This window comes from Polypterus senegalus, chromosome 13 (assembly GCF_016835505.1).
Source record: "Polypterus senegalus isolate Bchr_013 chromosome 13, ASM1683550v1, whole genome shotgun sequence".
NCBI classification, from domain to species: domain Eukaryota; kingdom Metazoa; phylum Chordata; class Cladistia; order Polypteriformes; family Polypteridae; genus Polypterus; species Polypterus senegalus.
Genome location: NC_053166.1, coordinates 51,450,356 through 51,465,192, shown reverse-complemented (window position 1 = coordinate 51,465,192; position 14,837 = coordinate 51,450,356). Strand labels below are relative to the sequence as shown.

The following is a 14,837-nucleotide window of genomic DNA, read 5'->3' as shown; positions in this document are numbered from 1 at the left end:
GTAAACTATGAAAGTAGCATGCATGTGTAATCTACATATTCATAAATGCTACTGAACTGACAATGGTTGAAAATATTTGTTTTGTTTATTGCAATCTGTGAAAGCATATTTATACCATACTATAAAAAATATAATTGCATTATTTGGTAAATGCTTCACTTTATTATATAAGTGTATTGTGTTATTTTTTTTTTAAGTAATACATTATCTCATAAATACATGATGCATTATTTGCACATTGCCAGAGATATTGTCCATGTGTGTGTTTATAGCAACAGTGTATAATGAATGCACATCCAGAAACCTACATATAAAAAATACATTTAATTTTATGTGGGTAGTTTATAGTGACCCTGGTTGGATTGCCAACATAGTCTGTGTTGAATTAGCATGATTGGCCTGTGTGTGTGCAGGTTGTCTAGTTACGGTAACTCTAGACTGACCTGACCGATTACGTGTCAGTGTACATAAGTGGTACCTGCTATGCACTTTCGTACCCATGCTTCCGAAATAAGGTTTTTTGCCTCAAGTGCCACTTTATTGGAGTAAATAGACTTGCAAAATAAACTATGCCATGTTTTCAAAAGTGAGCTGCAGTGATAGTTGAGGTGCATATTTTTTAAAGCTGAAGTAATCATTCATCTCTCCACATCCTAAACACATTTAGAGCAATTTATGGAATTGCAATCATTTTGTTTAGAAGAGGCAGGAACCAGTCCTGAATAAGCCATAACATATTAACAGACTTAATGCATTTTAAGATTTTGCAAACAGTTTTTACTGACTTTTAAGACTGAATTGGCAAACAAAAGAACCTATTAGTTGTTTATTTACAGTAAGTAAAATAAATATACTTTGTATAAATTAGGTTTGGCAAAAATAATGTTTACATTTACAGGCATGGTTTATTATTTAGTCTTACATGCTTTTGCATAAGTCATCATGCATAATAGGCTGATTGGCCATTTAAAATTGACCAGGACTTGCATCCCATCCACAGCTGGGTCCGGCCTTTTGCTGGTGGTGCCAGGACAGGCTCTAGCTCCCCGCAGTCCTGTATTGGGATTACAAACGCAGACATACTGAACTTATTTCCTCTTCACAGGCAGCAGTCAGAGAAATTTCATATCATTGAAATGTAGTAAGAAAACAGGGTTATCAAGGGAATATCCAAGTAGAGACGGGGCAAAAGTGCAAACTCCATATATACATTGACCAGGCTGGGATTCAAATATACTGTAGGACTCTGGTGACATCTGTGCCATCCTCATTTGAAGCTGCAAATAGTTACTACAACATTTTATTATTGCAGTACTAACTGGTGTACTTAGTTTTAATTAATCAATTTTTAGCCTGCTTTCTTTTATGTTGTATGACTATGTACAGTATATACATATATATATTAATTATTACATGTCCCTATTATAATAATGTATCAGTCCATCTCACCCTGAATTTCCCATAACATGTGAATAAGAGTCACAGAACAGCTTCTCTGTAATATGGTGATTTGAATACATGATTACCTCACATGCAAAAAAGTTTAGAGTAAACAAAAATTGTTCAACATTTTTTGCAAGCAATATATTTGATGAAAGGAGCAAAATTATTAACCTGACTGGAAATCTTTCCCATCAGCATTTTGTGCGTTATATAAAAAAGTAAAAGTTAAATAATTGAAAAGTATACTGTATATAAAAAAAGTTAATTAAAACAACTTTTGTTTATAAACTACATGTTGATTTTATAAAAAAAGAAAAAATCCTACCTAAAGAGTAAATTCTAGTAGTACTTATTTGAAGGTAACAGGAAATTCAGTCTGGACTATCTCACTTTCCTTAAACGGCTGAGATTTAAATATTTCATATTACAAATACTGCATTCACTTAAATATAGTCAAACCTGGGTTGAAATTTTCGAGGGCTATAGAATGAGGTCCAGCTAGCAATGAGGCCAATAACGAGCTGTTTGAAATAGAAAATTCTATGGTAATACTTACTGAAGAAAATCTTAAGGCCTGCCCCATCCTACGATACTTATATTTTTAGAATATTCATTTATTTTACTTTTCAAACAAAGTATGATTGTATACTTTCTGCAGTGGCAAACACAGGGCTGGTAAAGTATTTAGTTCTTTTATTTCATGCTGTCTTCCTTGAAAGACCCACGAGTACTGCAGCATTGGTATAAATTAAGTAAAAACCAGTGGAACACATCTGCTGACAGCAGTAGTTTAGATACTGGAGACCCAAGCACCAGTCAGCACTTGTAACTTAAACGGGAGGTTCTTGGATCATCCTTTGTCAGGAATGTATTGTTACTGAATTTATTGTGTTTATTTTTGTTTCAACATGATATTTCTTCATATTGCATATATGGAATAAGTATTGTTTTCATGAAAAAAATCAACTTTGGGCTTTTAATGAAAAAAATAGTTTTCATAGCCCTTAAATATATCATTGAGTATTTTTTTAAAGATTTGTGTCCATGTGTTTCTTGGCCTGTGGTAAAAATTTTGTGGACACTGTAACTCAAGAACAAATAGAAATATTCTTATGAAATTTTGCAGACAACTTACACTCATTAGTCTTAAGAGCTGATTAGGTTTGGGTGCATTCCAGCTATTCAGCTTGGAGCTTTTAAAGTTCAGAGTTTTTAAAACCGATACCTACAACAGCCAAACCACTTCTCAGAAGTACACAACATTTGGCATACTCATTCACGACTTTGAAAGAAAAACATTTTTCAGTTTTGTGTTTAATCTAAAGCTTGTGTTTTGAGCTTTTAAATTTCAAAATGTTCAAATGAGTAGTCACAGCAACTATACTCCAATTACAAAGAAATGTTGATTAGATTTTATGCCTTTATTAAATGTGTGTTACTTCGAGTTTTGGAATCTTCAATGTATAGTTTGGTCGGTGCTGACCCCAAGACCATTCCAATTGCATCTCAGAAAATGCAGGTTTCTGCTCATTATCCTCTAATTTTCAACATCTTAAATTACACAAATTATAAATAAAGGGATTAATACAAACTGTACATAGTTAGAGGTGAATTAATTCATTAATGAATTGTTCAAATTTAGGCAAAAAAATCAAAATATATTTTTTTGTTACAGAAAAAATACAAACTATATTTTTTCAGTGAAAATAAACAAATTACTTTTTTCTGAATACATGTCTAACATAAAAACATAAACTTCAGTGGTATTACGTCTTGGATATATTTTGGTAACTTCACACTGCATACTGTGGTAAATATGGAGTTCTGCTAGCAGCTTCAGGTTGAGTGTATTTGTTTGTCAATGGACAATACTGACTTGTGTGGTTGTTCTTAATTGTGCTGCCATTTTAGAGCTTTTATGCTCTATGATGATATGGGCTATGATGTTATTTTGTTGTACAATACAAATTATTTTGTTATTGAATATATGTGTGTGTTATCTTATGGATCTTTTGTTTATTAATTATTTTATGTCACTGTATAAAATGTTATTATGTTAATATTGTGTCAGTTATTTATGTGAGTTTTTATGTTTTTTGTCATGTACAGTATATGTCTTGTAAATGTTGAGTGCAAGGAGGCAAAGTCCTCCATCATCCCAGTTGTGGTACCACCCCCAGGCCTATTTAAAGGAATAACAGAACATAAATTGGCTGTGGTGACATTAGTGAAACTTCTGTTGTTTATCGCAATGTTGAATTTTGAATTTTCTTTATGAAGGTACTCTTTTTAAGAGTCTGGTTTTGATTTAACTACTTGGTTTTTGTATTGTAATTTACTGGATCACAGATTGGATTTGATTGACTTTTAGTTTGCCATTTGGTTTGTCTTTTTCATCCCTTCTACGTCTTGATACATATAAGGGAATATTCTTTTTTTTAATTGTAAACCAGGTCTTTATTGCTTGCTCTGTCCTTCTTCGTGGTTCTTTTTGAGTTTTGAAGCATTTAATCCTATGTTGACCCTTGTTGGCTGAAAAGCATGTGTTTTGAGTTTGGGGTAAGACTTGCTTTGTTATCAGGTGTAATTCGAAGCCTTGATGTCAGGTTTTGGTGGCAAAGCCTCTTTTTGAGTTTTGTGAGCCAGGCAGGATTCATAAGTGATATAAATAATGGCAGGTTGCTATCTCACAGCATCTGCGTTTTACTTGGTAAAGGAAAAACCTTGCAAATTACTTGCACTTGAGCAGGGAAAATTTCTGGTTTTGATTTTTGTATTATTTTAATTGCAGGTTTGTTTTTTTCCTTAAAATATGTTGACAAATTTTAAAAACTCCTTGTATATTGACATTAGATGAGAGCAACGACAAGAAAGACTTAACAAATCTATCCAATTTTAATACACATATCATCCACCATCCAATTCAAAAATCATCCTATACATTTTTATCATTGGGTGTTCATTTTCATTGATGACAGCAAGTGATATTTAAAACATGATATACAAATGCATAGTCTGAAAAATCTCAGTGTTTGCTGTCACATCCAGTTACGCAGTGCTGATTGCAGACTTTTAAAATTTTAACTAGTTTATTAGGCTTAATGTCCTAATAATAAAACAAAGTATTTGCATTGCCGGTTTATATATCTCAAATATTCTTCTCATAAAATGTTCATGTCAGGGTTATAAATTAATAGTATCCTTTCTTATTAAATACTTTTTCTTCTGTAGAGAATTCGAGATCTGGAGGATAAAACTGACATTCAGAAGAGACAAATCAAGGACCTGGAGGAAAAGGTAAAAGCATTTTTCTTCTTAAAAATATAATGATGACATTCCGTTTCTTGTTTAATAAAAAACATAACAAAATGATATGTTAATTAAACAACAAATACCCTTCAGGTTTTTCTATATTAATTTTTACATGGCACTACCAGACTGCCATTTGTGTACTTTTATGTTTAGATATCTGTCTAAAAAAATATTTTAACAATTGTTAGTACAAGTACCTGCCACTTAGTTTTTAGCTGTGCCACCTTGCACTTTGTGGATAAAACTGCATACTGTATATATGAGAGCAACAAATATATTAGCACATTCACATCATGGTTGTTAACACTGTTGCAAAATCCAAACAGATTGCTTTCTTCTATTAAAAATTATTTGATTCTTGACTGAAAATTGATTGATTTTACTCTATATTAGGAATAAATATTTCATCCTTAGTTGAATGTTTTTTTCATGTTAATCAAATCTTTTGCCACATATCACTGAAGCCTATCAAGGGTTATACATCATACTGACCTGTAATTTACATGGAGGAAGCATTGTATTAATAATTCATAAAAGATGGTATCTACAAGTGCATCCCAGTGTATTTCATATATTATTCAGCATTTCCATTCTAATAATCTGCTTTAGTTCTTCCTTTGATTCTCTTTTTTCAACATTTTTCTTCTTTTCTCTGCAGTTTCTATTTCTTTTCTTATTCTTTTCTCTTGCCTTTATCCTTTGGCCTTGATGTTAGTGGAGAAACCTACTTGAGGTAAGCATATTTTTGGAAAAATAAATCAAGAGATAAATGAATAACTAAGCATGACCTTTAAGTCAATACAATTAGTTATTTTCCACTTTTAAATTAAAGAAGTAAATGTTATAAATACTTTGAATATGTCTATAATCAGTTCTATTTCCTATGCAATTCTTGCTCAACTGTACAGCCAGTGTAGATTATTTTACTTAAAAATGCACTGTCTTGCTCGCAAAAATAGGAATCAAAATATTAGACTAGAGAGGCGAGATGAAAATTTGGTTAACAAGTCTTTCACATTTGATCATTATCTGCCCGCGCAGCATTAATGGGGTCCCTTTAGCTGAAATAACCTCACAACATCCAGTGCTCTCGTGATCCTGAGAGAACTATGGGGTTTTGTAATCATAGTGCAATTACAGAGACGGAACTTGCCCAAATTAATACTTAGGACACTACTTAAGGGCCTATCCAAGTTTTCTTCCACCTGCCAACAATATTCCCAGTTTTTAGGAGACATTGATTTTGTTGTATAAAAGAGTACCATCTACTGACTCTGTAGTACTTTTGGGTTATTTCAGTCCTAATGTGGGAATAATGGAAATACCTGGAGTATTGGGATGGGAAGAAACAGCCAAGTCATGGATTGTCCTTAAGAAGTTCCATATTCAGAAACAATGATATTTCTACATTGTACTTAAACATAAATCTAAATTAATCCTGTCCAATGCCTCAGTAGTGGAAGCAGCTGAAAGATGCTATGGGCAGTAAGTTATTGGTGCCTATGCAAATGTTCCCTTTTTATACATTCGTGTGTCTTAGGCATCCTTGAGGCTCAAATCCATTATTGTTGTGTCCCATCATTCTGTTAATCTAGGCATTTTCTTCATTTCTCTCTGCATGTAGATACCACCATAGCTTACTACTCTTCAATTGATGATGTGTCGCAACCACACTAGGCCTTTCTCTCAGCTCTGCATTTGATCTTTTTCCCCCTTTTGAAGCTCCATATACACCCCAGATCCTTGTCCTCTTGATGCTCATGACTGTATTATTGTCCTAACATAATCTCTTGCTAGTTTTTTCCTCTTCTGTATACATAAAAATTAGAGACTCTTAAAAACTTTAAATAACTGAGTGTTAAACTGAAACATTAAAATATTACTGCACATCACAAGACTGCTATTGTGGTGCAGTACTTGGAACTGCTGCTTCATTGCTGCAGATTCTTGGATTCAAATCCAAGTCTGCTTGCTATTTGAAGATGGTCAGCAGGTAGACAATTGTGACACTGTCTGTACAATAGCAGTTGGTAAAACAAAGTCAGTAAGGCTAGGCAAAAACACAGTGGTGTTAAAAAAAATTCAGAGGTCTGCAACACAGTGACATGAAAAGAAAATATTTACCATCAAGAGGGAGAAACGTTTATTTAAATATCATTGCTAAATAACTAAACTGAGCATACTGTACATGTAAGTGATGATATAATAGCCCAGTGCTATCAGTAGGATAGCAGGCTTGTCCAAGATGGAGCAGGAGATGGCAGCATTTAGGAATCTTAATATATTTTCTCATGTTTTGGATTGCCCAATATACTTTACTGGAAAAAGTAACATAGATGGCATATGCACCTATGAACATATTTTTTTCCAGATACTAAATACAATAATCTTTATCAGAAACTCTTGATGCAGACAATGCAAATGACCTTTAAAGTTACAGTAAATGCAAGGCCAGTGATGGATTTTTTGTAATGCTTCTCTGCACGATGCACATAGTTTTCTTCCGTAGCTGTGCAATAGGAATGCTATTTCTGTTCATGTCATTACCCATAACATTAAATTGTAATTTTTCCTTTATTTTTTTAAAATCTCTTCATATAAGCATATTTCATAGTCTCATTGTGCAAATTCAAAGGTATAGTCAGTAATATTTGTGTCTTGGAGGACAATTAAAAGTTTTTGTAAGGCAACAACCATCTTTTAAGGCAGTTTCTCAACTACTGGGTTGAAACCCACTTTTGGGTTTGTGAACTAGAATAAGAGACAGAAGCCAGTGTTAAGAGTTGGGGTACAGTCCCCGTATAGTGTACAGTACTCAGGCCAAAAGTCAGCAATGAAGTACCAGTCGTGAGCATAGCAAAAGTCACACTGGAGATAGAGAACAGTAGTTACCCAGGGGAGTCGGAAATGTTGTCATCGTGGGTGGATGGTAGGTTGATGTGTAAGTGCAAGGTTTGTTACTTTCTTCGGCGTGTCGGGTTGCGGTTTGTCGGGTTTCGGGTCTTCTTGTTTCCTGGCGAGGAAAAGAGAAAGGCATTAATGTGCTGTCCTGTAACCCTGTCTTATGTTTTTCCACACTCTGTCGAGCCCGTAGGCTGCCTCCTACTCACTCGTGTGTGACAGGTTGCAGCATTGCTTGACATTTATCCCAGTTTGTATCTGTGGATGTTTCCTGAATGGAGCTCTTCCATTCACACTTAGAGTTACCATGGGGGTAGTCAAAATTAGAAAACACATCTGAGGACAACCCATTAAAATGTTTGTAGTGAAAAATGGTGAAATCCTGCACTATTAAGCCTAATCCCACAGGGTTTCTTACTAAAACACCCACAGCGAAATTCCTCCAGTCTGTTTGTTTTAAACTATTGCTGCAGTATCAGAGAGAGAGAGCAAAGATACTGAACATAAGACTTGGCACTGAGAGAAAATAAAGAGCTAAAATTGCTGGTTTCTATTCAGGAGCTTGCTGCTATTTTTTCATGGCATATTTGCATTTCCTATTAGACAGTAATGATACATTTTTTTAGTTATGTGCTTTGATGTTCAGTCAGAACATGGGTGCTATGCAGCCTCATCTGTGTATTTACTGATGTTGTTAGTCAGATATGTTGATTCAGGTGTATTGAGTACTGAAATCCGCATCTCCAGGGGCTCTTCGTTATCTGTTCTCTTAATGGAAGTCCTTTTTAAAGTGTGGCACACCATTTATTTCAAATGCGTATATTGTAGTTCATATCTTCATGAATACGACTACCATTTGTTTCAAGCTTTCATTGACTCCTACACTATTGTCATAACGCTGAACAGGAACACATACAGCACCTGCGACAATATATCGTTCACATTTACCATTCATCTGTTGATGCCATCGAATGCCAATGTATAATCTGATGCTACAAAAAGGTTTTTCCCTTGCCACAGGTTATGTTTATTTTTAAAGCAGGTTTTATTTATTTTTAAAACGTGTAATGTGCTCTTTGCATACATATGCATTTATATGTCTAATAGGATTTTTGTAGGAGACTTTTTACAAAAAATTATTAGGAGCACCTGTACACCTGCCTATCCATGCATTTATCTAATCATCTAAGCATAAGGCAGCAGCGTAGTGCACAAAATCATGTAGATAAAGGTTAGGAACTTCAGTTAATGTTCTTATTAAACACCAGAAAGGGGGAAAAAATGTATCTTCCTGATTTCAACAGTGGCATGGTTGTTGGTGACAGACAGACTGGTTAAAGTATTTCTGCAACTGCTCATCTCCTGGGATTTTCATGCACAGCCATCTCAAGTGTTTGCTCAAAAATGGTGTAAAAAACAAAAATTCCAAGTGTGAAATTTACATTTGGAAGCTGTCACTGTGAACTCTCAATATGAGGTCCAAAGAGCTGTCCATACAAGTAAAAAATTGGCCATTATTAGACTGAGAAAACAAAATAAACCCTTTACAGCAATAACAGAAATATAAGAAGTAGTCAAATTAACCATTTGGTATCTTCTTAAAAAGAAGGAACACACTGGTGAACTCAGCAACCACAGAAGACAACTGCTCTGGATGATTGCAGAATTCTTTTCTTTTGTGAAGAAGAATCCCTTCACAACATTTAGACAAACCAAGAACATTCTCTGGTAGGTAGACTTATCATTGCCAAAGTCTACAATCAAGAGACAACTTCATGAAAGTAAAGACAGAGGGTTTACCACAAGCTACAGACCACTGGTAAACCTCAAACACAGGAAGGACAGATTTGATTTTGTCAAAAAACATTTTTTAAAAGCCTGTCCAGTTCTGGAAAAATTTTCTTGGACAAAGGAAACTAAGATCAATATATACTAAAATGCTGGAAAGAGAAGAATGTGGAGAAAAGAAGAAATGGCTCATGATCTGATGAATACCATATCATCTGTGAAACATGGTGGATTCAGTTTTATGGGTTGATCATGCATGGCTGTGAATGGAGGTCAGTAACTAGTGTTTAGTGTTTATGATATGACTGCTGCCAAAAGTAGTAGAATTATAGGGATATGCTATCTGTTCAGATTCAGCCAAATACTGCCAAACTGATAGGACAATGCTTAACATTACAGATGGACAATGTGCCAAAACATACTGCAAAAGCAAACCAAGTGCTCTTCAATGCAAAGTAAGAGGAATAATCTTCAATGGCCAAGTCAATCAACTGACCTCAACCCAATTGGACATGCATTTCCCTTGCTGAAGACAAAACTGATGGCAGAAAGTCCAACGAACAAGCAGCAGTTGAAGACAGCTGCATTAAAGGACAGGTGAATTACCACCAAGGAGGAAACCTAGCACTTGGAGATGGCCATGGGTCCAGACTTCAGGCAGTCATTCACTGTAAAAAATTTTCAATCAAATATTGAAAATGATCATTATATTTATGATTATGTTAGTTTGTCCAAATACTTCAGGCCCCCTGAAAATAGGGAGACCATGCACAAAAAATCTGTCTTTTCTAAACAGCTCGTACAATATTTTTGTTAAACCTCAATTAAATCTGAAAGTCTACACTTCAATCACACATTGCTTGCTTTATTTCAAATCTGTTGTGGTGGTGTACTGAGCCAAAATTATGTAAATTGCGTCATTGTCCAAAATCATATGGAGCTGACCTTAAGTAGCTGACAATAATGAAAAGAGTAACAGAAAAGAAGCTTTTACAATTAACTGTAATGTGAAGTCAAGCAAAATGACACCTTTTATTGGCTAACTGAACAGATTACAATATGTACGTTTTCAAGGCAACCAAGGACCCTTCTTCAGACAAGATGTAATCTTAACTGTCACCGAGATTTTTCACTTTCTGAAATGAAAGACTTTCTCAGAGATTGAGGTTAGAGTTGAAGATGCAAGCTCTAAACTTGAACTGCTGCTCAAAGATGTCCTAAACTGTTAATTTTGTCATATGGCTGTAAGGTTGCACTATCCTTTATTGCCTTTCAGTATCTCTTGGTGTATTCTCGTAGTTCTCTGCTGACAGTCTCAGTTACAATCACAAATAGTAATTCATCAAAAAACAGGTCACTTAATACAGCACAAAATGAATCTCAAAGTTGTACCTCCATGTGTTATTCAGACCATATTTCATTCATTCTTTTACACTTATTTTATCAGGGATTATGGTGGGGCAACTGTCATTCACTTGTTTCTTTTCTATTCATTTATTTATTGTAAAATATTGCATAGTTGAATGTGTGAAACATTTCCACAGTCAAATGCAAACAGATCAAAATAAAAATTTCTGAAAACACTGACAACCTACAGTACAATGAAAAATAGTATCATATATCTGTGTTAAGAAAGATGAAATGAAAAAACGGCCTTATCCGACAAACCTATTAGCTGCAATGACTGAAGTCAGATATTTACAGAATTATTTAAATATTAAAGATCAAACAAGGCTGGAAAAAGGATGAGTTGGGCATGTATTAGTATTTTATTCTAGTGTTGCCCTTAAAATAACAGAAGCAGGACTACTGGTTCATAAAGCAATTAATTTTGTGACCATTGTGTGACCTCAGAGGTGATTTCTAATTGATTGCATGTTTTAGTAGTAGAAAAACTAAATGAAACTAGACTACTGTATTTCTGATAAACCTAACTGAGGTGATAAGTCATTTATAGGTATTCTTTTTTAATGTTCAGTATACACAGTCAGAAATGTAAATGGTTAGATGTTTTAACTGTGTATTAAACCCTGGTTTGGTCAGTCTTCCTCAACCACAGCCAAGTCTAAAGCTATCAACAATTTTGCACTTCTTAAGGATAAGAATCTCGATGTTTTTCCACCTATTTTCCCAGACATTTTACTTTTCTCTTCAGTGCACAACAGTTATTTGTTGTGTAATCCTGCCACAACAAAGCACATAAAGGGGGCAAAGCCTCCAGAAACCTTATACAAAAAGCCAGACCTACACCTAATTGTAATCTGGACCCATCTGGAAGACTGGATTTTGCCTTACCCTAGGCAGCCTAATCCCTACTCAGCAAAAAGCAAGCTTTGGCCTGAAGAGTCATAGCCTTAACCTCAAATCCAAAAAACTAAACAAAATACTAAGTGTTACTAAGTAACACCAGGAAAAGAAAAAATAGTGCAGAAACAGTGCAAAACCTTAGGTGAACATATCCATACCAGACCTAGAGACAGTACCTTATGCTAGAGCCAGAGACTAAGCTATAAAACGAGGGTCATAATTTGAAGAACAGGGCAAAGATAAAAATACAAGACTACATTTTTGAATCCAAAATATAAAACCTAAAGCAAAAAAAATACAACAGTACCAAATCACACAATAAGAGCTCTTTCTGGTTTTCAGAAAATCAATCAAACTCTCTGGACTAAGGGAAAATTTCTAATACTTCATGGTAAGGAAATTATATCACTTGAGTGATGAATTTAGAAATCTATATTGTAAGCTTGATCCAATTCTACAAACAATCTCCAAAGAATCAATAAAATTGATTCAATGGACTTCTTTAAATAGAGAATCACATACTGGAAAATATAAGTGGAAATTCAAGGAGAAAACTAGGAAACACTTATTCACACTGAGAGTTGTGGAAATCAGGAACAAGCTACCGAATCAAATGGTTTTAGGCAGATATGTAACAGGCTTTAAAATTTATCTGGCTGCAATATGGGGACAAGTAATTTGTTAGCTAGTTAAACAACATTGATGGTCTTCTGTCATTCGTAAAATTTCTTAAGTTCTTATTATACTGTAGTGTATATTTTATTTACTATGCAAACTTATTGTATTATTTAGCGGTATGATTAAGTACACATTCTCATTTACTGCTATTTAAGGTGTCAGTGCTCCTTACTTTTAATTAATCATTTTGAACTGTATGGGACGCTCAATACATACTCATTAGTTTCTTGTTTTTTCAGGTTAATAGTTTTGCTTTACAAAATGAAAACTTTGCACTTTTGCATTTGAAGTAATCTTTTTTAAATAATGTTGAATTACCACGGCCCTTTTTCCTTTTTTTCAGATGTTATGGCAGGTATGGAAAATGTGTGGAAAACTCACAGTTTCTGATGAATAGAGAATGGACATTTGTTTACAGCAATTCTGATTGCAAATCTCTTGCATATTTTCTATAAGCCATTTACAAGATTGGTTTCTTGACTGTTTCTATAAAATCCAATCTGAATTTACAGTATATGCTGCAATAAACTTAACTTGCTAAATAAGTCCTGTGAACATTCTCTTATGGCAAAATTAGGTAAAAGCACTCTCATTTTTGAAGAATAAAGTAATAGACTGATAATAAACCAAAGTCAGGAAGAGGATCTTATCCCTGCTGTGCAGGTTTCCACTCTGTGCATCCCATTACAGCATTCCTAGAGGAACAGCAGAAAAATGAAGACATGATTATTTCTTCCAGAGACTGCAAGGTCAATAAACCCGCAGATCACCTGGGCTGTAAAAAGTCTTTATATGCAGGGATTACATGTCTCAGGAACTGTGACCAAGGTGATTTCCAACACACTTCAGTAGAAACAGAAATCTTGACAAAGCAACAGTGTGAGAGATGCCACTGACCTATGGAGGTCACTATGAGGCATGAACCGCACGGTAGGATCTCCAGTTGTGACGACTTTGTCTATTAACACGCAGAAAGGAACACAGAAATCAAAGCATGATAAGAATGATGCATTTTTGAAGATTTCCATTCATCCCATAACTGTACAACTTTTATCTAAACCTTTGCCCAAATAGATGTGTATATGTACAAGATTGTGATGTGCTGTTTATAGCACTCAGTTTTATTTTCCCTAATTTTACTGTTAATAGTTATACAGTTATACCTAACCTCAGATTTTTTTTCCTCTTAATCCTTTTGCAGCTTGAACAATGATATGAAATTTTTATTACTTGTAAATTAATATGTGTATATATCCATTGTGGTGACAGCTGCAAATAATTGCTACCATTTTTTTGCAAGATGAATTCAGGAGCATTGCAATTTGGTTTAGAAGAATGAATTGGTATTTACCAGAGGGTGGTTTATCAATTTGAACTCTTAAAAAAACTAATAAACAATATTTCTGAGTTGTTTTTTCAGTGGTGTTATCATGAGATTGTTGTCTGAAGAGTGCCTTCAGTGAGGTATTGCAACATATATTATTTAGCACACCACCCAAACAATTCTAAAAATCTGAAGTACTCAGTTTTCATTTTTTAATAAATTATGCAGTTTACTGGTGCAATTAAGGCCGGAAGCCTTTGGCCTGAATTAGCGTGTACTCTGCAATGAAAGCAGTTTTTGTACAGAATGGTGCCAGACAATACATGGTGGTCATCATAAAAGAATTAATTTGATTTAGATGAATGTTTAATGTGGGAAGCCTCCCTCTCTTTCTCTGCCTGCATATGTATATTTACAGATGATTATCTAGCAACAGTTCACCAGTTATTTTGCTCAAGTACCTCAGAAGACCATTGACAGCCATATGGGTCATTACCATCAACTCAAGACCGTTTGAACTTCATTTTGCTCTCCAGTTTTACATCTGTGTAGCCTTCAAAGAACTGACCTGAGTTGAAAGAGAGTGAAGCTGTTAACATGGCTCATCATTGAAAATGTGAACACCCCAGTTGTTGGTATGATGTGCTGCTTGTTATTTAACATATTTTAGTTTTTCTTCAGGTTGAAAAACTTTGAAAAAGGTATAGGTATGTATATTCATTGCTGCTGTATAAGAACAGAATTGTGTAAAACTGATCTTCTTAGTCACTGCTTTAAACATTCAGAAGTTTTCTGTCCAACATGGATTTAACTACTATGTTTATTTTATTATTTTATTTGTCTTGATTTTAGGAGATGAGGATATCCCTGTATACACTTATTACTACAGTAATCCCTCGCTATATCGCTTCGAACTTCACTCGTATCGCGGATTTTAAATGTAAGCATATCTAAATATACATCACGGATTTTTCGCTGGTTCGCGGATTTCTGCAGACAATGGGTCTTTTAATCTATGGTACATGCTTCCTCAGTTTGTTTGCCCAGTTGATTTCATACAAGGGACGCTATTGGCGGGTGGCTT

At 34.5% G+C, this 14,837-nt stretch overlaps 1 protein-coding gene across 5 annotated transcripts in view; it reads left to right on the top strand.

Annotated features, from left to right (window-relative positions):
• jakmip2 (janus kinase and microtubule interacting protein 2) overlaps positions 1-13,829 on the top strand; it is a 74,600-nt gene extending 60,771 nt beyond the window's left edge. For all 5 annotated transcript variants that reach the window (XM_039775355.1, XM_039775353.1, XM_039775357.1 and 2 more), the window contains exons 20-22: positions 4,675-4,740; positions 5,414-5,488; positions 12,773-13,829. In XM_039775355.1, coding sequence (XP_039631289.1) covers positions 4,675-4,740; positions 5,414-5,464 — 117 coding nt within the window. In that variant the 3' untranslated portion in view covers positions 5,465-5,488; positions 12,773-13,829. The remainder of the gene's footprint in view (positions 1-4,674; positions 4,741-5,413; positions 5,489-12,772) is intronic.
• Positions 13,830-14,837: the final 1,008 nt, after the last annotated feature.